Genomic DNA, 27,894 nt, shown 5'->3' with positions numbered 1-27,894 from the left:
ATCCAAGAACATGTTATATCTCTCCATCTGTTTGTTTCATCTTTAATTTCTTTCATCAGTGTCTTATAGTTTTCTGCATGCAGGTCTTCTGTCTCCTTAGGTAGGTTTGTCCTTAGGTATTTTATTCTTTTTGTTGCAGTGGTAAATGGGAGTGTTTCCTTAATTTCTCTTTCAGATTTTTCATCATTAGTGTATAGGAATGTAAGAGATTTCTGTGCATTAATTTTGTATCCTGCTACTTTACCAAATTCATTGATTAGTAGTTTTCTGGTAGCATCTTTAGTATTCTCTATGTATAGTATCATGTCATCTGCCAACAGTGACAGGCACAAAAACAGAAATATAGATCAATGGAACAGGATAGAAAGCCCAGAGATAAACCCATGCACATATAGTCACCTTATCTTTGATAAAGGAGGCAAGAATATACAATGGAGAAAGGACAGCCTCTTCAATAAGTGGCGCTGGGAAAACTGGACAGCTACATGTAAAAGAATGAAATTAGAACACTCCCTAACACCATACACAAAAATAAACTCAAAATGGATAAAGACCTAAATGTAAGGCCAGACACTATAAAACTCTTAGAGGAAAACATATGCAGAACAGTCTGTGACATAAATCACAGCAAGATCCTTTTTGACCCACCTCCTAGAGAAATGGAAATAAAAACAGAAATAAACAAATGGGACCTAATGAAACTTAAAAGCTTTTGCACAGCAAAGGAGACCATAAACAAGATGAAAAGACAACCCTCAGAATGGGAGAAAATATATGCAAATGAAGCAATTGACAAAGGATTAATCTCCAAAATATACAAGCAGCTCATGCAGCTCAATATCAAAAAAAAAACAACCCAATCCAAAAATGGGCAGAAGACCTAAGTAAACATTTCTCCAAAGAAGATATACAGACTGCCAACAAACACATGAAAGAATGCTCAACATCACTAATCATTAGAGAAATATAAATCAGAACTACAATGAGGTGTCCCCCTTACACTGGTTAGAATGGCCATCATCAAAATGTCTACAAACAATAAATGCTGGAGAGGGTGTGGAGAAAAGGGAACCCTCTTGCACTGTTGGTGGGAATGTATACTGATACAGCCACTATGGAGAACAGTATGGAGGTTCCTTAAAAAACTACAAATAGAACTACCATATGACCCAGCAATCCCACTACTGGGCATATACCCTGAGAAGACCTTAATTCGGAAAGAGTCACGTACCACAATGTTCACTGCAGCACTATTTACAATAGCCAGGACATGGAAGCACCTAGTGTCCATCAACAGATGAATGGATAAAGAAGATGTGGCACATATATACAATGGAATATTATTCAGCCATGAAAAGAAACGAAATTGAGTTATTTGTAGTGAGGTGGATGGACCTAGAGTCTGTCATACAGAGCGAAGTAAGTCAGAAAGAGAAAAACAAATACCGTATGCTAACACACATATATGGAATGTTAAAAGAAAATGGTTCTGATGAACCTAGGGGCAGGACAGGAATAAAGACGCAGACATAGAGAATGGACTTGAGGACAAGGGGAAGGGTAAGCTGGGACGAAGTGAGAGAGCAGCATGGACATATATACACTACCAGATGTAAAATAGATAGCTAGTGGGAAGCCGCTGCATCGCACAAGGAGATCAGCTCAGTGCTTTGTGACCACCTAGAGGGGTGGGATAGGGAGGGTGGGATAGGGAGGGTGGGAGGGAGAGGTAGAGGGAGGAGATATGGGGATATATGTATATGTATAGCTGCTTCACTTTATTATAAAGCAGAAACTAACACTACACTGTAAAGCAACTGTATTCCAATAAAGATTTTACAAATAAAATAGCAAGCAGTGAGGTGAACCAAGTATTTTTCCTTCTATTATCCTCCGGTGCTTTGCCCCCAGAAGAGGTCTTCTACCTTATGTCCAAGTTGTATATAATTTTTCTTATGCTTATAGAAAACCATTTTCTGTTAAAGGTGTCAACATGATTTCTAATGAAGGTTTAAATAGGCTCACTTTCCAAGTGGGCATTTATTCTAGCACAGCAGAAGGTGAAAGCTGGCATACCTTTTTCTACCTCCTATCTTTACTTCTGAGCTCCAGCGGGTTTTCACAGTAACTGTAGATTTCCATGCCTCGTGATCCGTAGCCCTGGATTTGTGCTTGGATATCTGAGGTGGCTCAGAGAACAGGCATGACAGAGTACCCACTCAGAGAGCTGTAACTATCAGGAGATCCTGCCGTTTACGCTTACACTGCGTGGCAAGGTGAATCTTCCTGCTTTTGATTGGTCCCTGTGGGCGTTGGTGTGTTTCAATAGGAAATTAATATTTTTGAACTTAGGCATTCACTCTTTCTCCCCTATACATATGCTAATTACATGAGATGTAGGTTTTTCTCTGTAATCATTTATATTCATATTCATGAACAATGTTGCCTCCCTCTTACCATTTGGCTTCTATTGAATCTCATCTGCATTCTTCTCAGAAATTGAATGAATTGTGAGCTAGCATGGAAAAGAATCAGTATTCTGAGTGTATTAACTAGGAAACGTTGACCTATAACTAAAAGTTATTTTCTAAAATAATTGTAGGGAGGGTTTGAGGGTTTGGGTTTTTTTTTTTTTAAGTCAGTTTTAATGTCAGGGTCTGCTTGCGTTCAGAGCATTCACTGCATCCGCAAAGAAGTGGGTCTTGGCTTTTACTCTGCTCCTGGCTTCAGCTTGCTCTCTGAAGGCAGCCAAGGGCAGAGAGGGCCCTTCACATTCTCAGCAGGGGACCTGGCAGAGGGGAAGATGCCAGAATCATCGAGTTCTCGGCATAAATAGTTCCAAGATCTGAATGCATTCTTTCCGAACAATTGAATGAATGGGTTTGTTCTCCCCTTCTTTCTGGTGAGCTAACCCTGTGTTGTTTTGGTCTGTTCAGTAGCATTCTTCAGTGAAGATGTTTGGAGATAAGAATGTAAATTTTTCCCTGTAAACTGCATATGGGAATGTGATATAGGGTCAGAGTTCACAACAGCTGGGAGTTCTCAGGGTTAGGGCCTGCTGTTGAAATATCTAGAGATGTTTCCCCAAAGGAGGAGTGTTTCTGTTGGGCTCAGAATAAAAACACTATTTTATGTGTTTATATAGCATTCACTAAAATTTGTTCTGATGTTTGGGATAACTCCATTAGGATTCTTTCCTAAGCACTTCAGATTGCCTGTCTTCATTATTATTTTTGGTAAAGAGGTTATAATGAAGCTCGAGCTTTTATCTGTATACTAACTTTTATAACTGAAAACGAGAATAGGTACAAAAATGAAAGCCATTTAGATCTTTCTGCGTTTTAACTTTAGAAAAGGTTATGTTCGTATAATGATTTTTTTTCCCCAAACAATTTAAAAGGCTTCATTTAAACCTTGATGGTAACTTGAATTAAGGGTTTATTATGTTTCAGTGTGATTTGTACGGTAGCACTGGCAACGCATCTTATGTGCTTTTATTTTAAATGTTACTTACATCACGGAAGAATGGTATCTTGATTATCATGTAGATTCTGGGGGGCGTTTCATTTTTTTTTTTTTTTTGCATGATGTGAAAATTTATAAGCATCAATTACTTCCATGCTTGTCTATTTTGAAACATTCTGATTTTAACATCCTGATTTTTTGCCTTGATTATATTTTATTGTAATAAAGGTGTTGACTAGAAAATTTAGAAAATATTTGCAAAGCATGGGGAAGATAATCATCCTCTGTGATGCCCAAACAGAAAAACCACTATTAATATTTTAGTCTGTTTCCTTCTCCATGCATGCAAGTGTGTATTTAGATAGAATTAGGATCATCCTTTATGTAGAGTTTGTCTCCTGCTTGATATTATCTCACTTATGGATACTTCGAAACCACAAAAAAAAGAGGTTGCAGAAATGTTTCTTTTCAAATGGAAAATGATCCTGCTGTGTTATTAAATAAGAAAGCAATATGTATTTTGAACTCATTTTTGGTGAAAACGGCATTATACCATGCCTGATTTATGTCTTTCCAGATTCTTCCTTATTACGATGTATGCTCCATTCTTTATGCTCTTTTTGATTATTTGTGTTTTCTGATTGTTCAGTGGTGGAGCATGTGTTAGTTACTTTTTGGACTTCATCAGTATAGGTTGAAATAACTCAACAAGAATCATCCCTATCCAAAAACCTTTGTGAGTAGCTTCTTCTCTGATTATTTTCTTTCTTTCTTTTTCTTGGGGGGGCACTGTGTTGGGTCTTCGTTGCCGCACGCGGGCTTTCTCTAGTTGTGGTGAGCCAGGGCTGCTCTTCATTGCGGTGCGCGGGCTTCTCATCGCGGTGGCTTCTCTTCTTGCAGAGCACGGGCCCTAGAGCGCGCAGACTTCAGTAGCTGCGGCACATTGGCTCAGTAGTTGTGGCTTGCGGGCTCTAGAGTGCAGGCTCAGTAGTTGTGGTGCATGGGCTTAGTTGCTCTGCGGCATGTGGGATCTTCCCGGACCAGGGCTCGAACCCGTGTCCCCTGCATTGGCAGGCGGATTCTTAACCAGTGTGCCACCAGCAAGTCCCTCTCTGATTATTTTCTTAGAATAAGTTCCTAGGAGTGGAATAACTGGGTCTAAGTGCTGAATATTTTGTGTGTGTTGTAGTCTAATTATGTTCTTCTAGGAAAGGAGTTTTAAATGTGTTTTTTGCAAAGTAAAGCACACTTATTCTGCCATATTTGCCCTAACTTCTTTTCTTTATCATGCTTTTTGCATCATTATCTTTTACCCATCTTCCATAGCGTTCCTACCTCCTTATAAACCACACACACTCTTCTCTCTCCACCCCCCCGCCCCCGCCACAAATCCACCTTTTCTGGACAGAATTATCCCAGGGCTGGCTAGTGGCTCCACACGTCAGTACTGTGCTCTGTACACTGTCCTCTGCTCCACAGCTCACCTTGGCCATTCCAGAGAACTGTGAACTCTTCCCTCTGGCCCCATGCACTGTGCCAAACGCATGTCTGTGCAGTTCCAAAGAAATCACCTCCTCATTTAGAACTTGCTAAAGTGAAAACAGCAGATCCAATCTTGAGATGAAGATTTTGTGAGTTTTTCATTTCTGTGAATTTAGTAGCTTGAAAAAATTAGTGTAAAGAAGTTGTCCTTGAATTTTCAAGCACTCTGGTCCTTATTTTTTATTTTTATTATTTATTTTATTTTTGACCGCGTTGGGTCTAAATTGCTGCGCGTGAGCGGGGGCTGCTCTTCGTTGCGGTGCGCGGGCTTCTCATTGAGGTGGCTTCTCTTGTTGCGGAGCATGGGCTCTAGGCGCGCGGGCTTCAGTGGTTGTGGCTCGTGGGCTCTAGAGCGCAAGCTCAGTAGTTGTGGCGCATGGGCTTAGTTGCTCTGTGGCATGAGGGGTCTTCCAGAACCAGGACCCAAACCCGTGTCCCCTGCATTGGCAGGCGGATTCTTAACCACTGCGCCACCAGGGAAGCCCTCATCCTTATTTTTTAGGAGCTGTTTAGCATGAGTTTATTATTAGAAACATAGAGCCCCAAATTAGAAAGTTCATTAGAAATGGTTCAAGTATTTTTATTACAGAAATACCTAAATTGTCTTTATTACAATGGCACCTTTTATGGCTAAAAATCCAACTGTGTGGCTAGAAGGAAAAATCTGTACAGCAGCAGCCATGTTGGCCCAAATTACTTTCGCCTCAAATGCTAGGGCTGTGGACCAAAACTGTCTCATCTCCGGATGCACTGAAGAGGAACAGAATGAGTTTACGATTAATATTCCAACCAGATGCCCGGGAATTTGGTAACTGCAGTTACAAAGGAAGACAGAGGGAAGGAAGGCACATTTTCTGTGATGTATGGTAACAGTGGGTTTTAAATATTATGGATATTCAGGGAAGAGAAAGGCATTAAATTCCTGTAGTCTGTGTAACTGGATATCTGCTACCTGTTAGGCACTGTACTAGGAGCTTTGAGGAGTAATGTCCAGTTGCAAGAGAACTTCCTCTTTGCTGATCAGACTGTCATAATCAACTCAGGAGAAAAGCATGTGAACACGTAACTACAGCGAAGGCAATTTAAGAGAGGGGCTTTTTGGATGGATCTAGAGACTGTCATACAGAGTGAAGTAAGTCAAAGAGAAAAATATCGTATATTAACGCATATGTGTGGAACCTAGAAAAATGGTACAGGTGAACCGGTTTGCAGGGCAGAAATAGAGACACAGATGTAGAGAACAAACGTATGGACAACAAGGGGGGCAAGCAGCGGGAGGGTGTGTGTGTATGATTAATTGGGAGACTGGGATTGACATATATACACTAATATGTATAAAATGGATAACTAATAAGAACCTGCTGTATAAAAAAATAAATAAAATTAAAAGAAAAAAAAGAGGGGCTTTTTGAGTGCTGTTAATTAAGTACCTTTACATTCAGTTCAGGTACAGGTTATTTCCAGCTGTGGAGGTACAGGAAGATATTCTGGAAAGGAAGTAGCTTTTGAGCTGAGCCTTAGATGAGCTGATAAGATCTTGATAGATAGAGATGGTTAAAATGTGCCGTACATAAAAGGAATGTAAAACTCTGATAAAATTGTGCAAGGCATGTTTGGGAAAAGCAAGTAGACCTATCTGACTGGCGTGGAATGTTCAAATGGGAAAGGAGTGAGAGAAAACCCTGGAATGGTAAGTTAATCAAACCCATCTGAAGCAGGACTCAGTCCGTGGAGAGGTTGGTATTTCTCAGAGTCGTTTCTGTTTAGACTCACTACAACAGCATTATGTTGAGGTGTTAAAATGCAGGCTCCTGGGCCGCACAGCAGATCAGAATCAGAGGGCAGTCCTCTGAAATCTACATCTTAATAATTGTCCTAAGTGATTCCAATGCACACTAAAACTGGCGAACATTGGTTATTGAAACAGCAACTAGGAAGGCGGTCAGTGCATGCTGTGGACAGGAGACTGGCCGGCAGGCAGGGAAATGAAGGTCTGGGTGGGGGAGTGGGCATTCAGAGGTGACGGCAGGAGCTTGTGAATGAAGGAGGGCGGGTCTGTGACTGCTGGTCAGAGGTGGTGAGAGGAAGTCATTAGGACTCTGAGCTTCTGCAGCCAGGGAGCCTGGGGGTGGGGGGGTGTCCATCAACAGAAATATGTATAAGTAATGAATTTCTCTGAGCCCTACAGGATCACTCTGAACCTCTAGTCCTCTGCAAAACTGTGTTTAACCCCTACAGAAATGGGGGCGTTAAACACAGTTCAACCCTAACAGAAATGCCCACATGAAAAATGTCTTGACTTTGCAAAAGGAGTCTCACATCTGCTCAGGAACCAGTCCGAGTCCCTAGCACCACGGTTGGCCTGTCGGATACCATGATGTGAAGATAACATTGCTGGGTCCCTTGCTCTCTGCCCAAGCTGTGACCTCGAGCAACTTGGTCTTGCCCACTGCTCTCCAGGCCCAGCAGCCTTCTGGTGGTGTCCCAGCAGCCAGTCTAGGATATGCCGTTGTTTCTCTGAGTTCTGCCGTCCCTGCCCCATCGGCATCCTTCCCTGCTGCTCTGCGTGTCACCAGTGACTCTTCGGCTGCTTCACCAGGCAAAGCAGATCTGTGCCCATGACTCTAATTCAAGGGCCACAGTGGATGATACAGATGCTCTACCTTTGTCATGGTGTAATAAAGTGCCCACATGGGGCACTGTGGCCTGGAGGTATGAGGCAGAATGGGTTCCTCCCTTTGGAGAGCCCTCTGCCAGAAGGGTCTCCAGGCAGCATTCTTTTTTTTTTTTTTTTTTTTGCGGTACGCGGGCCTCTCACTGTTGTGGCCTCTCCCGTTGTGGAGCACAGGCTCAGCGGCCGTGGCTCACGGGCCCAGCCACTCCGCGGCATGTGGGATCTTCCCGGACCGGGGCACGAACCCGTGTCCCCTGCATCGGCAGGCGGACTCTCAACCACTGCGCCACCAGGGAAGCCCCAGGCAGCATTCTTTAGCTCTGTGTTTTGCAGATGGAGGCAACATGACTCTTCCATCCTCTCTGACTTCCTCAGGGCTCAGACTCGAGTTCAGTGGGGCTGCCAGGAGACACTCGGAGTGGCAGAACCTCGTCTCCCCACTGAGAAAGTAGAGGCTTGTGTGGGGTATCGAGTTCATTGTGCCTGGCCCTGCTCCTCCCCTCACACTGTGTTTTCCTTTAAAACTCACAGAAAGACGTCCTCAGTCCTCAGCAGGTGATGCTTTGGCAGGACAGTCGCCTTCCCCCATCACCATGTATGCCCAGCACCCGTGGAGGACACCAGTAGACTCACCTCAGATCCCCACTTCATGTGGGGAATTGAAAGGCGGAACCTGTTTGGAAGAGGAGAGACCGAATTATTTTCACTTAATTTTTTAGAGTAGGCAGTACATTTATATGATATAAAATTCAAAAAGGGGAATCCCCTGGTGGTCCAGTGGTTAGGACTCCATGCTTCCACTGTAGGGGGCCCGGGTTTGATCCCCGGTCAGGGGACTAAGATCCTGCAAGCCGCGTGGCGTGGCCAGAAAAAAAAAGATTCAAAAGGTACACAAGGGTATCCTGTGAAAAGCCTCCTTGCTGGCTCCATCCCCTGCCATTCAAGTGAACCTGTTTGTGTATCGTGTAAAAATGTATCCATGTATTCTACCACCGTTGTAAAAATGGAAAATGGTAGCATACTGTACATACTGTTCGGTACCATGCGTTTTAAACTTGCACATCAGAGCTTCCTCATCCTTTTTACAGCTGCAGAGTATTCCATTGTATGAATAGACCACGCTTAGATTTAACTGGCCCTTCTAGGTAGAGCTTAGCATTTTTCCAGGGTCCTGCTATTACAAACAATACTACAACGGACAGCTTGTAAATACTTCCTTACAGACACAGGCAGGTGTATCTCCATGGTCAAGACCTAGAGTGAGATTGTTGGTCAGAGGTTATATGAATGTGTAATTTTTAAAAATATTGCCAGGTTCCTCCCCAGAAGGGTTGTGCCATTTTTTATTCATATGATTGAGAGACAAGAGTCCCTTTGCCCCCAACTACTGTTTCATCAACAGAATACTGTCGAACTTTTGGATTTTGTTAATGCTGATAGGTGAGGGGTACATTCTCAGTGGTTTGTGGGGCAGGGGAGGGAGGGCGGGGTCACATTGGAACCTCTGGGTTTCCAGAGCAGTGGTTCACAAACAGCACGCACAACACTGTTATTTAGAGAAAACAAGAGAGGCCACCAGCTTTTTTATTTTTGTTTAAAATGTCATTTTTTATTTTATTTTTTTAAATGAACAAACAGTGAAATTGATTTTGCCTTGGGTGTATAGTTCTCTGGATTTTAACGCTGGGTTAGATCTGAGTAACCACCACCGCAACAACAGAATGGCTCCATCACCCCAAAAAAGTCCCCCATGTTCTCCCTTTGTAGTCACACCCTCCCTCTGCCCCTAGACCCTGGCAACCACTGATCTGTTCCCCATCCCTGTAGTTCTGTCTTTTAGAGAATGTCATATAAATAGAACCACACAGCATGTAACCCTTGGAGACTGGCTTTTTCCATTCAGCATAATTTCCTGGAGATTTCATCAAAGCTGTTGCCTCCATTAGTAGTTTGTTGTTTTTTATTGCCGAGAAGTATTCCATTGTATGAAAGTAGCACAGTTTATTTACCCCTTGAATGACGTTGGGTTTCTTTTTTCCAGTTCTGGGTGATTATTAATAGAACTGCTGTAAACATTTGTGTACTGATTTTTGTGTGAATGTAAATTTTAATTTCTCTTCAGCATAGCTTAATTTCTACTTCTTCTTATGAGTAAATTTAGGTATATTTTATATGTTTAAGAAGCATTCGTATTTCTTTTCCTATAAAGTGCTCATTTCCTTTACTCATTTTGGTGACTTTTATCTTAGACAAGTTGGTTTGGGGGGGCTGACAGGACGTCTGAATGAAAATGTCTAGCTTTCAGTCTAAAGAGGCAGGACTAAAGTTTGAGAGAGACACCTGGAGACATAGTTGTTTTTTTTTCTTTTGTGCTTTGCTTTTTTATTGTTGCATAGTATTCCACTCAATGACTATACAATAGCTTATTTGACCAGTTTTTTGAAATTAAAATTTTTATTGGAGCATCTAAACATGGGCATTTCCACAGACTGTGTCTTCAGGCTCTGCATGTTTTTCTCTGTTGCAAAGTTTGTGTAGGTCCATGGCCTCATCTCTCCATTCTCTACCAGCGTGACACTCAAATCCATGTCTCCAATGTTGTACAGCAGAAACTAACACAACATAGAAACTACGCAAACTATTCAACAGAGAAAAACAGGCAGAGCCTGAAGACAGAATCTGTGAAAATGCCTGTTTAGGATCTATTAGGATCTAAAGGAGGAAACCAAGAAAGAGACTTCTTAGAGGTCAGAGAAGAGCCAAGATGGTGCAGGGTAATATTAATAAAAGCTGAATATTAAAGGTCTGCTAAGTGAAGGGTGTCAGTCCACAGGGCCCAGTGTTCAGAAAGAGAAAGAACATCTCTTTCTAAGAGTTCCAAGCAAAACCCCCACAATTTTGTCTGATTGGACTGGTGTAGGTCACATGACCACCCCTGCACCAATCACGGTGACCAGGAGATACAGTGCACTGATTGGCCTACCTAGGTCATGTGCTCCAACTCCATAATTTTCCAGAACTTCATGGATCCCCAAGGGGAGGTATGAGGCTATTGGGTCAAAGACAGATGCTGAAGAAACAACCAGCAAATGTCTAGTAAGTGGCCTTTGAGAATGGTGTATCATCTAAGTCTAGGTTGACAGCACTTGTGTTTCAAGGTGCAGAAGTGGAGATGACAGGTGTAGAAAATTCAATTCAAGAGTTTGGCTCCAGTTCTGGTAACCAGGAAACTTAAATGAAGGATTGTTCCTTTTTCTCCCCCAAAATAAAGTAACATCCGTGCATAATCATAGCACAGGAGAAGGTCATGGGGAGAAAGATCATGGAGACTGTGAAGCCTGAGGGATATTTGAAGAGAAGGATGATGGCGGAAGTAAGGACAGGTAAAGCCCAGGTGCCACGTGAAGGACATGCAGCGACACAAGGCTTTCCCCCACGCTTGCCCCTCTCCTATCTGTTCTCACTGCAGTCAGAAACTCTTGTCATGTTGGTGCCCAATGAGAGCGACATCAGTGGCTTCACGTTGCTCCCTGGATGCAGGCTTTAGGAAGCGGACTGGACTCTAGGGCCCTGTGGGAAGTATCTCCTACCTGTGTTTACTCTTTACTCTCCAGCCCCAAGGGACCATCAAGATCCACAGGCTTATCCCTTTCCCTCTTCAACAACAGTAATCCTCTGTCTCTCCACTAAGCTGTAAGCTCTGCCTAGATGTGGTTGTGATTGTTTGGCTCACACTGGATCCTCCAGCACTGTGTCTGGCATATAGCAGGCACTCACACATGGGCACTGGAAGGAAGAATGGATGCCCTCTAATCTGTGAAATTTGCTGTAGCCTCAGTGTTTATTTCTAAGGTCTGATTCTCACCCATTGTTCACTCAAATCAGATGTCATTTTATTAGAAACTAAACAAGAGAAATAATGAATGAAGCTATTAGAAAAAAAAAAAACAAACCTAAGCCCTTAGAGTTCTATTTTATGTTTATATGAAAAAAAAAAAAGTGGAAGGCAACATGCCAAAATATAGACAGCATTAACTGTAGGTGGTGGAAATAAGGATCTGGTTTTTTTTTTTCTTATACTTTTCAGTGCTTTCCAGTTTTTCCACAATGCATGTGTTTTACTTTTTGGTGTTTCCCAGATTTTCCAATACGTTGAGGAAAGTGTTTCAATTTTCCAATGGTAAACTTTCAAAAGAATCCATGTGAAACTTTGTAACAAAACCACAGCAAGCTCCTCATTCTCTGACTTAGATGTATTCATTTCTTGGTTACATTAAGAATTCACCTTATTTGTGTGGAAATATGTTAATATAAATGTTTCAGACATTACATGAAATTTCTAAAAATCTTATATGTTCTGGTACAATGTTATAAGTCATAATTCTAGTTATCACTTTAAAATGCATATCTCAGAAATAACTAAATTTCCTTGTCAATTGCATTATTATGAACTTTCATCAAATCTTTAACCGTGGTCATTTTTAAGTCTTTTGTCACTCACAGACAGTTCTGGGAGTACTCTGATGCTTTTGCAAAAATGTTCCTATAAAAGGGTTTCATTTTCAAGGAATTCATGCAAAAGACTCTGACAATTACAGGTTTCTGGTAACTGACTATACTGCTGAACTGAATGAATAAGCATTTTCAGAACTCTAATGGAAAACTGATGAATTCGTAAAAGATCAAGATAAAAAAAATTAATTACATGGGACTGAGTGAACCGATGAGGATGATTATAGTTTTTGTGACTTTCTGTTTGAATAAAAAAAAAAAAATCCCACAGGGACTCAGAGGCAAAAATATACAAGTCAATTTTCACTGCAAAGTAAAGGAGCTGTTACAGTGGAGGATTCCTGGACTGAATGTCAATATCATGACCTAGCATGAGTGTGTTTCGTGTTTGGTAATTGCAATCACTGTTGCTTTTGTTGTGGTCATGCATTTACAATCCTTGGTGTCAGTTGATTTATCTCTTGTAAAAATAAAATATAGTGTGTGTGTGGAAAAAAAAAAATTCACCTAATGAATTTTGCTGTGAGAACACTAAAGGAAGAAGAAAGTGGATGACATTAAGGAGTTAAAAATATTTTAAACAGGAGTTTAAGGAAAGAAGCAAGCAGGGAGGGAGAGAAAGAGGAAGAAATAGGGAAGGTGGGAGGGTCAGAGGAAGCAAGAAAGAAAACCAGAATCTAAAATGTAAAGAAGGATTGATTAAATCAAGCATGGTGCACGCACCCAGTGAAATCTATACACTATTTGAAATTCTGTCTCTGAAGACAGAGTGGTAGTGCCCAGACGGGCATGGCGGAGCTTCGGCACCACCACATCTACAGCGTCTTCTCAAACCACCCCAGACAAACGCGTTCCGTAAGTAATGACGGTGTGCTTGCTAGGAAGTGGCTCCCGAAGCAGCCAGCTTCCTCCTCCAGCCAGCTGCAGCCCCGACCCCTGCCTGCCAAGAAAGGATGACGCCACCTCTGTAAAGATCATGACAGCCCTTGTGATATACTATGAAATCAAAAATAATAAAGAGAATTCCTGGCGGTCCAGTGGTTAGGACTCAGCGCTTTCACTGCCATCGCCTGGGTTTGGTCCCTCGTCGGGGAACTAAGATCCTGCAAGCTGTGTGGCGCAGCCAAAACAAAAGTTTTTTGAAGTACAGAATTAAAAAAAAAAAAAAAAAAGATTGAAGGAACAGTGTGATTATAGCTATGCATTAAGAAAATAATTTATTCCAAAAGACAGAAAAACTGGAAGAAAAGACATAGCATGAATAGCGTGATTGTGGTTTGTATTTTTCCTATTTTCAAATGTCTACAACTGTACTTTTTAAAAATATGTATTAGGGCTTCCCTGGTGGCGCAGTGGTTGAGAGTCCGCCTGCCGATGCAGGGGACGCGGGTTCGTGCCCCGGTCCGGGAAGATCCCACATGCCGCGGAGCGGCTGGGCCCATGAGCCATGGCCGCTGAGCCTGCGCGTCCGGAGCCTGTGCTCTGCAACGGGAGAGGCCACAGCAGTGAGAGGCCCGCGTACCGCAAAAAGAAAGTATTATAAAACAATACAAAAATTGTATTTTAAATGTCAAATCAATTATATTTGAATCAAAATTATACCTGTATACAGGGGAGCACTCATCTGACGCACACCGTCCATTTCTCTCCCGCAGGATGTGCTGGGTGGCATCCTGATCACCGCCATCCTCATCGTCCTCACCTACCCCGCCTGGACCCTTATCGATCGCCTGGACTCGGCCAGCCCCCTCTTCCCTGTGTGTGTCCTGGTGGTGCCATTCTTCCTGTGCTACAGTTACCCCGTGTCTGATTACTACAGCCCGACCAGAGGGGACACCACCACCATCATGGCTGCCGGGGCTGGGGTGACCATAGGATTCTGGATCAACCATTTTTTCCAGCTCGTGTCCAAGCCCACGGAATCCCTCCCTGTTATTCAGAACATCCCACCGCTCACCAGCGACCTGTTAGTTTTGGGTCTGACCAAATTTACTGTGGGAATTGTGCTGATTCTCCTGGTTCGTCAGCTTGTACAAAACCTCTCGCTGCAAGTGTTGTACTCCTGGTTCAAGGTGGTCACCAGAAACAAGGAGGCCAGGCAGAGGCTGGAGATCGAAGTGCCTTACAAGTTTGTCACCTACACGTCAGTTGGCATCTGTGCTACCACCTTCGTGCCAATGCTACACAGGTTTCTGGGATTACTGTGAGCCTCAAGTGGTCGGAAATTAGCTCACTGGACATGAGAGCAAGACACCAAAAAGCTGTTGAGTGGGGAAGTTTTGACAACACATTTTTCTTTAAAAAAAAAAAAAATTCCCTAAGTCACATGTTTGTTTTGCTGATACCTGAGATAAATGTTGCTGCTTTATGGAAGGAAAAATGGTCTCACGGTGACCACTAGCCTTTAAGCGTCATGTTGCAGATGAAGCCAGGCAAACCCACAGCTGAGTTCTTTAAGGCGCCCCACCCTGTCCATTACTTGGACTTTGAACCAGTCCTGGGCTGGCAGGAGTTGTGGCCTGGCTTAGGAACGGCCACAAGCCCCCCCTGGGTTCTGGAGAGCCTAAAGAGACGGGCATGATCCAGGAGGCTGGACGTCGGGCGTTCCTTTTCAGCTGTGACCTTGCCCAGCACTGAGTCTCATTTCCAAAACTGGAATGTTGGTCCAAGAGAAAGGGTGGCGCCACGTGAAACTGCGTTCCTTGGACAGGGCGACTTTCTGGTCATGATGATCACATTAGACAGTGCCTGCTTGGGGGGAAAGAGCACTGTGAACCTCGCTGGGAAGCATGAAAGGCGGGGGCAAAGCTGGCGAGGTCACAGGCATCAGCCTGCTTTCCTTATGCATCCTGGTCTCTGTCAGGTGCATACTGGACAGGGGTCCTCTCCTCCTCGTTTGTACACTTTGCAAGATTCCAGGCACCATTTCTATCCTCTTCTGACCCATGAACCCAACTGGCTGCTCCCTTCTCACCTCATCTGGGTTCCTCTGAGTGTCCTGCTCTGTCCTGCATCAGAGTGACTTGGGACAAGCCCTCTGCTTCAGCTTTTTTGCTTCCTTACAAACTGGGAAGACAGTGTTGTCTGTCCGTGAAAGTGGATCAATAGAAGAACAGATGAACATAATCCTTCCTGGGGCCTGACAGAGGGAATAGGCCTCCCTCCCTGACACTGTTCCTCCACTTAGTTTCCTAAATCTATTTGCTCATCTGAATAGAACCAGTGGCTCCCTTTCCATCTTCCCACCTCTTTCTTACCTCTTGGCAATTTTAAGGGGAATTAATGCAAGAACCACATCAGCCTCTCTTAGGAAAACAAGCCAACAAAATACAACACCCTTTAAATCTCGGGAGAGGCCTTAGACTTAGGAAGGTGGTCATTATGCAGACAACCCCCTGCAGGGGCTCCTCTTCAGTTCTTAAGAATGAGGAGGAACAGGTATCAACAATGTTCTTAAAAGTGAGTATCAACATGTAATTAACAACGTGTCTTTTGCGTGTAGTGCCTGAGCTGCTGAAGCCAACGATTTATAACCCTCTTGCATCCTCACCATGCACACACTTCGGGGGAAAATTAGCCTGCCTGGAGAGTCAGGCCCTTACCTCTGCATCCAGCGTGAAAACTGAACACCCGTTTCTCCTGATTTTGAATACGCACCCTGGCCTTTTGGTTGTGATGATCCTTAGTATTTGACTTAATGCTCCAGTTTATTGAAAAGAATAATTGTAAGACATCCTGTTTTTCCTTCAAATTCTTCTGACATTTTTCACAGTTAGAGGGCAGGGGTCAAAATGACCTGCCGTTTGCCTGTTTTTAGATCATACTCTGACCAGTATTTGTGGCACCGTGATGGCGAGATGCCCCAGCTCACGGGCACCCCTGCCCTAGGCCGCCCCACAATGCAGTGCATGGGGCACTTCCCTGTACCTCCGTCCCCACAGGCTGCCAAACTCGAGGTCACAGTGCTAGCTAATATTTACGCGAAATGATTTTAGTTGATTTCTCTGAAGCCAACTAGCAAAAAGATCAGCCTTTTCCACTTGTATCTTTTGAGAAGGGCCATAATTACTGTCACAGCAGTGGGTGTGGGTGATTCATTTGTGTGTGTAAATTTTACTGATGTCCTTTCGTTTTAAGTCCCAACAATAGGACTGCGATCAGCTGTATTATATATTTAAGGCTGTACTTACACAATTTGGATTGAGGATGAGTATGTTAGCCCCAGCTCGTTGAAGAAAGACCCATGGATTTGTCATGGTTGGTCGCTTTTCAAAGTCTCTTGATATAGCATCTGAAGAATAAAATGTGCATATTGGTGAGGCCAAGCTTAGTTTTTGAGCACTACAGCTCTGTGGCTTAGAAACTGGTTGGAAAAGTCCTTACCTGATTCAAACTGCAGCTCGGCCAGCCCTCTTCATTCACTTCACACAGCGCTTCACTCTGTTAGACCCTCACACCCTCTCAGTCTCTCCTTCACGCACGCACGCACGCGCACACACACACACACACACACACACACGCACGCCCCTTCAAAGACTATATGCCTTCTGTCTCTGACCTTTGGATTGTCTCTCTGGGGAAAGACTGCCCCCTGCTGGCTTGCGTCAGGCTTGGTCCAGAGCCTCTCTCTTGAACGGGAGTCCTGGAGGAGTTTCAGAATCCAGCTCACCGTGATGTATCCAATCTAAGCTTAGGACCTGCGGTCTGGCCAGTCCTGAACTTGGAAATGGTGACAGCAGAGCCCTCGGGGTCGTTGGCCCCTCCAGGAAGAACACACGCCCTGTTCCTGGCGGTCCTCATCCCGCCCGCAGCCCACCACCTCTCTGGACCAGGACATCACCCTGTGACTGTCATTTTAAACAGCCATCATCTCAGGCCAGCTTTGCTCGGACTTGCACCATAACAGAATATGCAAAAGAAAACGCAGACGAGACCATGAACTAAAAACCCTCAACAGCTGAAATCGCCCCTCCACGTGCCTGCAGATCACAGTGTAGCACAGGATTTTCTTGCCCAAAAGTCGACTCATGCTTCCCGAGTGTAACCAAAGCATGTGGTGTTTCGGGGCCATAGGCTCCGGGTTTCTATTTTTGAAACTTTCAGCTGTCTTGCTTATGTACCGTATGTAAATTTATTCTTTTTAAAATAAAATCATTTTTCTTTGATTAAGACTTATTAAATGCTTTAAAAGCCCAGTGTTCTACCACCTTGGAATTTTTTTTTTCCTAGATCTTTTTCCCCCAGATCCTCAGGGTTCATGCGACCTGAGTTGAGAAGAGGCGACAAAAATAAACAGGAGGCTGTACAATTCTCTATCGCTGTCATGATTCAGTCACGTGCAAATGTTGGTGAGCATCGTAGATAGCAGCCACAGGTGTGATGAACAGGAAGTAAGTGGTAAGATTGCATGCTTAATTACCCTCCTTCAACTCCTTGATACTAAAGAGCATCCTCTTAACCATACGTAGAGATAAATGTCACTATGTATTGAAAGGTAAATGTTAAAGGTGAGGCTGGTAAAGGTAAGTAAAACAGATGAGTGTGTTGTCTGCTGAACAAAATGGACATGACCGCATTTCACATTCACATCATTGCAACAATATGCTCTGCCTTTAAGCGTCCCTTGCTATTTGAAATGGTGCCAAAAGCTGATGACGCTCTTCTTTGCAAGGCTGAGGCTAGGACCTATTTGTACCTTGAATGCTGTGTATTTCATTAATACCTAATATGCTGCATGCTTGAGGCCGGATGAGACCTCATCTGCCCTGTGGAGTTCTCTCCAGAGAGAGGAGACTCAGGCTCAGAAAATTACAATCCGAGACCCAAAGTGTTAAGGCTGTAGGGAAAAGATAACTTTGTAGTGTGAATTGAGAAGAGGGAGAGAGGAATTCCATCTTTGAGGTCTGTGACTCAAGGGAGGCTCGTGGGAAAAGTAGTGTGTGAGCCAGGCTTAAAGAACAGATGGGGTTTGCACAGGGATGTGATGCACAGTAGGTATGAGATGGTACTCCATGGTGAGGGCACAGCTTGCCAGAGACACTTCTCCAAAAACCTCCAGCTCTAACAAAGAGAAGACAGACCACACCCGTGCTGGTGAGTGTGTGTGGGAATAACAGTGGTGGCAGGGGTGGGATAAACGGTCAGCAAGGGGCTTTGATGTTGCAGAACCGAATCACGAGAACAGGAAGGAAGCAGAAGCAGCTCTTTAGTCCATTTCCTTGCCTCCACATGGGACCATCCAGAGGAGTTGACATCTACAGGCGATTAGTCTCCTTTCATTGTTCTTCATTCGAATATTTACCCGTGGGTGCCTTCCCTTTCTGCCGTCTCTGAACCTGTCATTCCCACGTCCTCTTGTTCGTCTCTCAGCAGACGGGACGGCAGCGAGGGACTCAGTCTGTGCCCTTGGCGCCCGTGCCTCTTCCCTCTTCTCTTTGCTCAGCTCCCTGAAGCAGTCCCATGAAACTTCATCTTAAAAACATTTTACCACGATCCTGGCTCTTTCCAGGACCTGTAAATACTCCACGTTGCTCTTTGATGATCAAGAACCAAGCCCTGTTTCTCTAGTAAGAGAGGTTAACCAGAAACAAGTGGGATGTGAGTATAGACGTATCTCGTTTTATGGGATAGATGTTTTCCTAAAAGCCGCCTGTGTTTTGATTGTTTAAATGTGAATTTTAAGTGCACTGAGGGATTTGCTGTTTAAAAGTCATATGGCAGTTCTTCATTTCTGTAAACATAAGGCTCCTTAATGGATTATTTGGGACACACCACGCACGCATTTTTTTCTTCAAGTGGGGCACACCTGTAGTGCAGACTTGACTACTTACAGGATGCATACTAAGAAGAATGAGAGCTGAATGTTAAATTCTTAAAACTGTAGCCTCATGAGACAAGGGAAATCTATACGAAGCCAAAATCCTTTTTCTTCTTCCACGCCTGTCTGTATAGCAAGCAAAAGCCAGCAAGACAAGCAGGGATGTAGCTGGAGTTCCGGCTGGGACGCTTCTTCGCTGCGCACACTCAACACACCTGCTGGCACCTGTAGCTGGCACTCTCTCGCTATGACATCAGGGTCCCCTTGGTTAGAGCACAAGCCAGATTCTTTCTCAATGGAGAGGTTCAAAGAATGTCAATGCCTCTTCAATACACACAAAGCCAGCCTTAGAGCACTGCGGGTGGGGCAGGGTGACAGTTGGTACTGCCATCATGCCATCTACCTGCATGCGTGAGCCTAAATAGGAGCCAGGATCTCCTGGGCTTCCAGTCTGCAGTGTCATGTGGGAACCAGGTGGATGAACCTGTGACAGGGGAAACTGCGCAGGGCACACTAAACACAGACCATTTTAGCCATCTTAATTAGGTACTGATAAAAATATTTGGCTGGAAAACTATTTTTGCTGTGGGGGAATAAAACCACAGCTTAACGTAAATTCTTCACGAAGTGAGTCAATCAGTTCTGCTATTAAATAGGTAATAGTATTTTCATCAGGGTATCCCTTTCCACTTTATCTCCAACATCATAGTTTTTTCATTGATAGAAATTCAAAATATCCACCTTCCACGTCTCGACTTGTTCAATCTTCGCTCTGGCTTCTTAAAGATATGGGATAGAGTTATAATATCCTTGTCTATTAATTTGATCAGCTACGTAATTTTTCAGTCTGTTTTTTATTCATTTTTCCCCTTCCTCCTGGTTGTATTTGCCACTTTCTTTGCCTGATACTTTTTTTTATTGGATGCCAGATACTGTGAAGTTTACAGTGTTGGGTGCTGGGTATTTTTTTTTATCACTATACATATTCTTTGTTCTAGGGTGCAGTTCATTCCTTGGAAGTAGTTTGATTCTTCTGGACCTTACTTTTAAGCTTTATTGGTTGAACCAGAGTAACGCTTAGTCTCGAGTTGGTCTCCCCACTACGGAGGCAAAGCCCTTCTGGGTACTCTCCCCATGGTTTCTGAGGTTTGCTAGCTCCGGCCCACCTCGTGTGGGCTCCCAGTGCGGTTCCCTCACGCCTGTGGATGTTCCAGGCGGTCTCCTCTTACCGAGCAGTTCCCTCATATGCACGCACTGGCAGTGCTCAACTTAAGACTCAAGGGCGGGGCCTCTGCTTCTCTCTCCTCGGCTCTTTCCACTTCCCTGCCAACTCGAGCCGCTTCGGCCTCTGTGGACTCCCAGCTCCGTCTCCTCAACTCCTGGAGACCTCCGACCTCCACCTGGGTCCCCACCGCTGCACCACAGCCTGGACTCTCTCCAGGCCGTAAGCTGGAGAATCACAGACCTTTTCTCTTTTCTATCTCTTTTCTATTGTTTCTTTTCTATCTCTCGGGGAATCACTGGCCTTCGTTGCCTGGTGTCTAATGTGTTGAAAACCATTGCCTTACGTATTTCATTTGGATTTCTTAGATGGGTAAGCAAAGGAGGAAAATGTTCCTTGGGAAGAAGGAAGTGAAGACTACATGTATGGATCAACTAGGATGCAAGATGCTGAACTAACTTGAAGACTGGAGAGGAGGTCAGTCAGGTCCAGCCGATCCATGCTTGTTTTCATTATGCTCCAGAACAAACCCTGTCCAGGGCTTCCCCGTGACAGCGGTGCTCCGCGTTTCCCACAGGTTGTCTCACCTACACGATCTCTCTCCTCCCTACAGCATGGTTTGCTATTGGGGCACCTTTCCGTCTGGCTTATTTTGCTTCATCTGCCGCAGGCTCACTACCAGTGCTCTGTGTTTAAACGTTGTGCCCGAAAATCACAGCTAAGAGATCTCCAGTGAATCCCGTCCGTCTCTGAATAGCCTTTCAGCACCAGTGTGGATGTCTACACGGGTTTGCCTCTGTTACAACTGGTTTCTTGCTGGCCCTAAGTAGGTATGCATTTTAGGGGTGGGTGGAATGTAGGAAATTTCTTTTTCTACCAGGTTTGGAACCAAGCAGGCACATTTCCTCAACATCCTCACTTTTCTGTCTTAAAGAAAGGGCAGATTTGCTTTGCATGTCTGACAAGCGCCTCCTAACACCTGGGAGGGGTGGGGGAGGGCTTTTTCAAAATGTGTTCTAATGCAGAACATGTCATGTTCCTGATTTCCTTAAACAGAGACAATCAAGCCCAAACCTATGGATGAGGAGTGAAGAACTGGAGTGTGGGCCTCAAGTATATTTTTACTGCACTGCATGGGTCACATGAGGGAGAAGGAACAGGGCTTTAGCCATACATAATTCAATTAAACCCTCTGCTGGAGGTGTTTGTTCAACCCACAGTCTACATGTTTACAGTCATCCTTTCTGTTTACTAGAAAGGTGAAGGTGGGCAGGAAAACTGAAAACAAAACAGGCGGTAGTGGAAATGAAAATCACCCGGACTGTCGTCAAGTACTTGCCACGTGGCTCCTCTGCCTTTGTCCAAGGAGGCCGATTGCCCCACATGGACTCTGGTCAGGGGCCTTAGGGAGCTGCTCACAGATTGTCCCAGAGGTGAGCCCTGCCTTGAATCTGATTATGTATGCCGCCATCTTTTTTTTTTAAAGGTTTTTGCTTGTTTTTTTGCTTGTTTTATCTATTTCTTTTTGGCTGCATGGGATCTTTGTTGCTGTACGCGGGCTTTCTCTAGTTGCAGCGAGCGGGGGCTGCTCTTCGTTGTGGCGTGTGGGCTTCTCATCGTGGTGGCTTCTCTTGTTGCGGAGCACGGACTCTAGGTGCGTGGGCTTCAGTAGTTGTGGTGCACGGGCTTAGTTGCTCTGTTGCATGTGGGATCTTCCCAGACCAGGGCTCGAACCCGTGTCTGCTGCATTAGCAGGCGGATTCTTTTTTTTTTTTTTGCTGTATGCGGGCCTCTCACTGCTGCGGCCTCTCCCGCTGTGGAGCACAGGCTCCGGACGCGCAGGCTCAGGGGCCATGGATCACGGGCCCAGCCGCTCCGCGGCATGTGGGATCTTCCCGGACCGGGGCATGAACCCACGTCCCCTGCATCGGCAGGCGGACTCTCAACCACTGCGCTACCAGGGAAGCCCTACAGGCGGATTCTTAACCACTGCACCACCAGGGAAGCCCAATCCTCTACTTTAAAAAAAAATTATATACATAAAATTATTCAAGCTCCTTATATAGTAAGTCACAACTCAGAAGATCAGATGTCAAATGCTTTTCTTATTTAGAGGAAATATTTTGCTGAAGGCAGTTGTATTGCTTTAAGGCCACTTGTTTGCTTTTGGATGAAACAGACAAAAGAGCCAAGTCAGTACCAAGCACTGGGGTCAGTGACATTTACAGGAAACACCAAGCACAGAGGCTAACACTGAGACAAAAGATTGTGTGTGATGAGCCCATCACTACTGAGGGCAGAAGCAGTGGCTAGGCGAGCTGGTTCCTAGTTAGGCTACTCCTATGTAAAAGGTAATAGCAGAATTTCATATGCCCTGCATTGAGAAATCGAATGTACTGAGATTATATACAGCTCAAGAACAGACGTCACATCTAAGAAATATCTAAGATATTCCAGTGTGGTATTCAAATATCTAAGACAATACCAAATGTGGATGGTTATAGTCTTGCATCTTTAGGGATGGTTTTTCATGGTCCCTAAGCCAGTGCTATTTTAGGGGGAGGCATATGGAAGTCCACTGGAGCACTCTTTGTAATTGCAGAGTTGGCAACAACAGAAGGTTCACCAGCAGAGGAACAGCTGAACAAATTATGGACATCCATGCAATAGGACTTTGTATCATTTAAAAGGTAGGTAGGTCTAAAGGTACTGGCCTGGAAAAATGGGGCATATTAAGTGAAATGTCATGATATACACTATAGAAAACAGAAACCAGTAAGTAAAGCATGACCCCAAAACTGAGCATGTGTGTGTGTCTAAGGAAAATGTCAGAAATGACGTGAACTGTTAACAATGGTTAGTTACTTTAGAGGATTGCGGGAGGAAGGGTAAATTAGGTTGGGATGGTCTTACTTTGTACAGTTTTTTAAAGTAGTGAAGTTTTAATTTTTTGTGTTTTTTAGTATTTTATATATAAAAAACAAAACTGGTAAAAAAAAGAAAACCTCAACATTTGGGTAAGTGGGTAAATGATGCCAAACATTGAGTGATCCATGGGCTCTATGTCACTCTTACTAGGTGTCACAAACCCACTTTTTAGCCATGTGACATCTGGGCACATTATTAATCTGTCAATTGTTCTCATCCTATAAGTCAGGGAGAATCCCTATTCTAACTCCCTCCTACAATTGTTAAACCAAGAAATTAAAATGTTGAGACAAAATCGCATGTGAAAATACTTTATAAACTGAAGAGTAATGCAAGAATGTCAGGCTGTAGAAGTTATCTGTAAGCTAGAACAGGACTCAATTATATCTAATTCCTCTTTTAATACGAGGGCTCCCGGTTTTTACTACATAGGTGTGTCTTCTCCAGTAAAAGCTTTCTGGCAGGCAGTGCCCACAGACTGCTCTGGCTCCAGTTCAAATGCCTCACGGGGGTGAGTGTAAGACGATCTGGCTATGGAGCCTCCACTCATAAGCCGAAGATTCGTTTCTTCTTCTCATGTACCCGATATTGTTATTCTTCCTGCTGTCTCCTGCTTCAGAGGGCAGAAACCTCCACATGATGGATGGAGTTGATCTTACCCCTTTCATGCTGGGATATACAGTTAGGTATCACTGGGTTTTTCATTACAAGTTGTTTCTGACCATCCAAAAATTATGCAGGTGGCTGGCTGCTAACAGAACTAATGGCTCCACCCACTTTAACAATGGCTATCACATGACTCACAAACCCTGATTTCAATCATAGCGAACTTGAAACTGGGGAAGAATGTCTCACTAATGGTAGTGGACCAGTAAGCCATCATGCGCAGACATGCCAATTCTAAAATTCATGCTCTTTTACCCTTTGTGTGCATCTGCTGGTGTTCGTATTAAAATACAACATGTTGCATTAATTTTTCTCTCCCAGCTTTACTGAGGTGTAACCTACATTTTAACTACCTCCTTAATTAAGGTATAGATACTTCCATCACCCCAAAGAGTTTCCTCTTAACTCCCTGCAATTTCCCTTCCACAGGCTCCAGCCAATCAATCAATCTGCCTTTGACTTTTCTAGAACTTCATATAAATGGAATCACTTGTAGTCTTGTGTCTGGCTTCTTTGACTTAGTGTAGTGTTTTGAGATTCATTCATGTTGTTCTGAGTATCAGTCGTTTTTTTTTTTTTTTGGCTGAGAAGCATTCCATAGTATAGATATACTATAATTTGTTTATCCATTCATCTGTTTGAATAACACTGCTGTGAACATTTGCATAAAAATCTTTGTATGGCCATATGAGTAGAGTAAACCTAGGAGTAGAATGGCTAGATGGCAGATGTATGTTTCATGACTTAACATATTGCAAAACTATTTTCCAAAGTGGCCGTTATCCCTTTACATTCCCACCAGCCACACATGAAAGTTCCAGTCTCGCCAGCACTTGGCATAGTCAGTCTTTTTAATTTTAGCCATCTTAATTCGTATTTATTTTTTTCTTTGCATTTCCCTGATGACTAATGATGTTGAGCATCTTTTCATGTGCTTATTTCATTTATCTTCTTTTGGGAAATGTCTGTTCACATCTTTTGTCCGTTTTTTAAAAACTGGGTTGTCTTAAGTTATAAGGAATCTTTATGAATGCTGGACACAAACCTTTTGATGAGCATTATGCGTATCTCACTTCATTACTGAAATGTAAGGATCAGCTGACAATGGGATTGGGAAGGAGGAGATGGCAGTCTGTACGTTCACAAATCTTGCTAAGCTGGACATTGCTGCCCTGATTCAAGGTAGTAATATAGTCTTAGTATTAGGTGCAGCAAAAGCTCCATAAACAAAATTCTTGTCTATCCTTATTAGCTATTTCTACAGGGACTTACATTGAAGTTGTTTTACAGTTTATTGTGTTTCATATCGTCTCAACAGTAACTGAGAACTTTTCTCAAACATTACACCCAGCTTTTTTCAATACATGGTACCTACTGGAGGGTTCTAGATCAAAGTATTAAAGTAAATTAGGAGGTTAAGACAAGGCAGACTGGCAGAAGCTTAGCTTCAGAGAAGCAGAGACCTAATACCTCCGTATAAAATAAGACAGAAACTAGTAGCTCTATTAATTATTTAAAGGCATGATTTTATAACACTGACAACAATAAAATGTATGGCCTAGGACAAAAATAAGTTCTTCATTGTTTCCTAATGTTCATAGTGCACTGGTACCAGTGTGTCCCTTTTAACTCTTCTAGCAAGTAGCCAATACCAATGCACCCTCAAATATTTTGAATATATGTGCATTTTTCTTTCACTTTAAGATGACCTCAAAGGCTGTAACTATTACACCATCACTAATTCTTAAAAGTTTTCTAAAAATGCTGTTATTGTTTCCCAGTGATGAACATGCATCAAACAAACATAGAAAATAAGAACTAAAAATTCTTAGTTAAATCTCGTACGTGTGCTCTAATCAGCTATCTCATTTCATCAGGGAAAAGAACAGGATTCTGTCCTGCAGACGTGATGGTGAGAGGCTCTGATGTGTGGAGAGCTTCTCTGTTTCTCAGAACAGCTCCTGGCCCCCCACTGGGCTCTCAGGCCAGTACAAGCTGGCCTGATGCGGGGATGGCAGTACCACCCACGGAGCCAGACACTGCTTTCTACTTTATTCAACATTAATGCACAAGCACAAGTGGACTGACTTACTGTGGGGACAACTAAAGGGCACCTAGGAGGAGAGAGGGACCCTCGGGGCGAGAACCACACAACAGAGACCCATCTTCACAAAAACGGCTCAATGTTGATTTCCACGCAGGAGCAGGGCATGGTCAGCTCGAATTTGGTGATAACGTCAGGGTGAAGGACCCCCAGCTTCCCGATGCTCTGACCCCGGGCAAAGATCTCAGCACATCGCCCGGGGAAGAAGGCAGGGCCTGAAAAACAGGGAGAGAAAAATCAACGTTTCTCCTGGAAAAAATGTCAATAGACATTTAACATTGAAAGCTCACTAGTCTACTTTGAAAAATAACTATTCTTCTTTAAACCACTGGCCATGAAATAAGAGTGCTCCCTCACACTTTCTGGTCTTAAAAAGAAGCATTTGAGACAGCTAGTGGGAAGCAGCCGCATAGCACAGGGAGATCAGCTCGGTGCTTGTGACCACCTAGAGGGGTGAGATAAGGAGGGTGGGAGGGAGGGAGATGCAAGAGGGAAGAGATATGGGGCTATATGTATATGTATAGCTGATTCACTTTGTTATAAAGCAAGAAACTAACACACCATTGTAAAGCAATTATACTCCAATCAAGATGTTAAAAAGCAGCAGCATTTTATAAGGAAAGAAAAGGTTAGGGGCAAATATGAAAATCAGGCCCTGTGTTTTTTATCACAGCAGTCCAGGAAGGATGAAGAAAAGGAGGCTGAAGGAGCAGAGGTGGGAGAAGACTTGGGAAGTATGTAGACGTGGAACTGCTCTACAGAGGACAAAGGGAAAAATGAAATGTAAAACCAACGACTTTGCCTGGGAAGAACCTGTTTTGAAACAGGTTTTTCCATAGTAATACTTGCTGGATTAAAAGCCTACACTGAATTCATGTACTATTCAAAACATCACTCTTTTCTACCTCATTCCATAGAGAAACGCGAGCTGCCCTGTCATCGGCAGGCGTAGGCCTTGTACCAGAATGTGACCCACATTCCTGTGGGAAAGAGAGCTTCCTAAGCAGTTCTGGCACATCTACTGTAAACCCGCAGCAGAGGCTAGCCCCAGAGCAAGGCTGGGTTGGCCTCTGATTTACTCAAGACAGGCAGAAGGTTCCCTTGCCATCTATCTGGGTGCCAAGGCATGGATATGGCTTACTAACCCAGAAACAGTTCTTGAGGTTTAAACAGCTAAAAACAAGCGAGCAGACAAACGTACGGGCCCACTGCATAGTCACTAAGTTACCAGTGCCACAGGGATGCATCAACGCTGCATACTCTACTGAGGTTAAAACCAATGCTGACTCATTTCTCTCATCACCAACTTGTAAAGGGATTAGGTCCACAGCTCCTGACTGATTCAACCAAAACATCCACTGGCATGAACTATAAAATGCTGAGCCACAAGGCTCCAGCCCGCCATTTCAGAGTGAGTGCATTATTTATGAAAGAGTAAACTTCTGAGTCTCTACTAACGGTTCCAAGGTCAGCATAAGGAAGAAACACAGAACTGGTGGGGTGTGTGTGTGTGGGTGCTACCATTAAGTCAGCACCAGTCACACCACAGAGACACAGGACGACTATACAGAAGGATGTTTTCCTGAAAAATATTAACTGTCATTCTTAAATAACCCCAAAGCAACCTGGTTGAATTATAAGGTGGCCTTGTTTCTCACATGCCCCCAAACTAAATAATTCTGCTTCACTATTAAAGCAAAAATTTCAATGAACTGCATTTGAAGCTCATAATTGTTTGGCTACGTGCATTAATCCACACTTGGAGAGAGGGATCAAATAATACAGAAACCATACTGCATCGATAATGTACAGCCTAAGAGAGAGACAAATATTGCTAAATCTGACAAAGATGGCATGTTTTAATTCTGTCAAAATAAAAAACCTAACTTAAAAGATAAAACCAGGCCAAAAATAAAACACATAAGTTGTACTCCCTGGCGGTCCAGTGGTTAAGACTCCATGCT

General features: G+C 43.6%; 2 protein-coding genes across 10 annotated transcripts in view; one reads left to right on the top strand and one right to left on the bottom strand.

Annotated features, from left to right (window-relative positions):
• Positions 1-16,017, top strand: part of SGPP2 (sphingosine-1-phosphate phosphatase 2) — a 122,596-nt gene extending 106,579 nt beyond the window's left edge. For 4 of the 5 annotated variants that reach the window (XM_089916323.1, XM_022567798.3, XM_089916322.1 and 1 more), the window contains one exon: positions 13,849-16,017. In XM_089916323.1, coding sequence (XP_089772449.1) covers positions 13,849-14,400 — 552 coding nt within the window. In that variant the 3' untranslated portion in view covers positions 14,401-16,017. The other variant, XM_089916324.1, reaches the window with a different exon arrangement.
• Positions 16,018-24,383: 8,366 nt separating this feature from the next.
• The window catches only part of FARSB (phenylalanyl-tRNA synthetase subunit beta), a 67,697-nt gene continuing 64,186 nt past the window's right edge, over positions 24,384-27,894 (bottom strand). For all 5 annotated transcript variants that reach the window (XM_089916320.1, XM_022567796.3, XM_089916316.1 and 2 more), the window contains one exon: positions 24,384-26,145. In XM_089916320.1, coding sequence (XP_089772446.1) covers positions 25,994-26,145 — 152 coding nt within the window. In that variant the 3' untranslated portion in view covers positions 24,384-25,993. The remainder of the gene's footprint in view (positions 26,146-27,894) is intronic.

This window comes from Delphinapterus leucas, chromosome 8 (genome assembly GCF_059928025.1).
Source record: "Delphinapterus leucas isolate spDelLeu-1000000601 "Yukka" chromosome 8, BTC_Dleu_Yukka2, whole genome shotgun sequence".
NCBI lineage: Eukaryota > Metazoa > Chordata > Mammalia > Artiodactyla > Monodontidae > Delphinapterus > Delphinapterus leucas.
The sequence above is the reverse complement of the archived record's forward strand: the minus strand, read 5'-3'. Positions and strand labels throughout refer to the sequence as shown.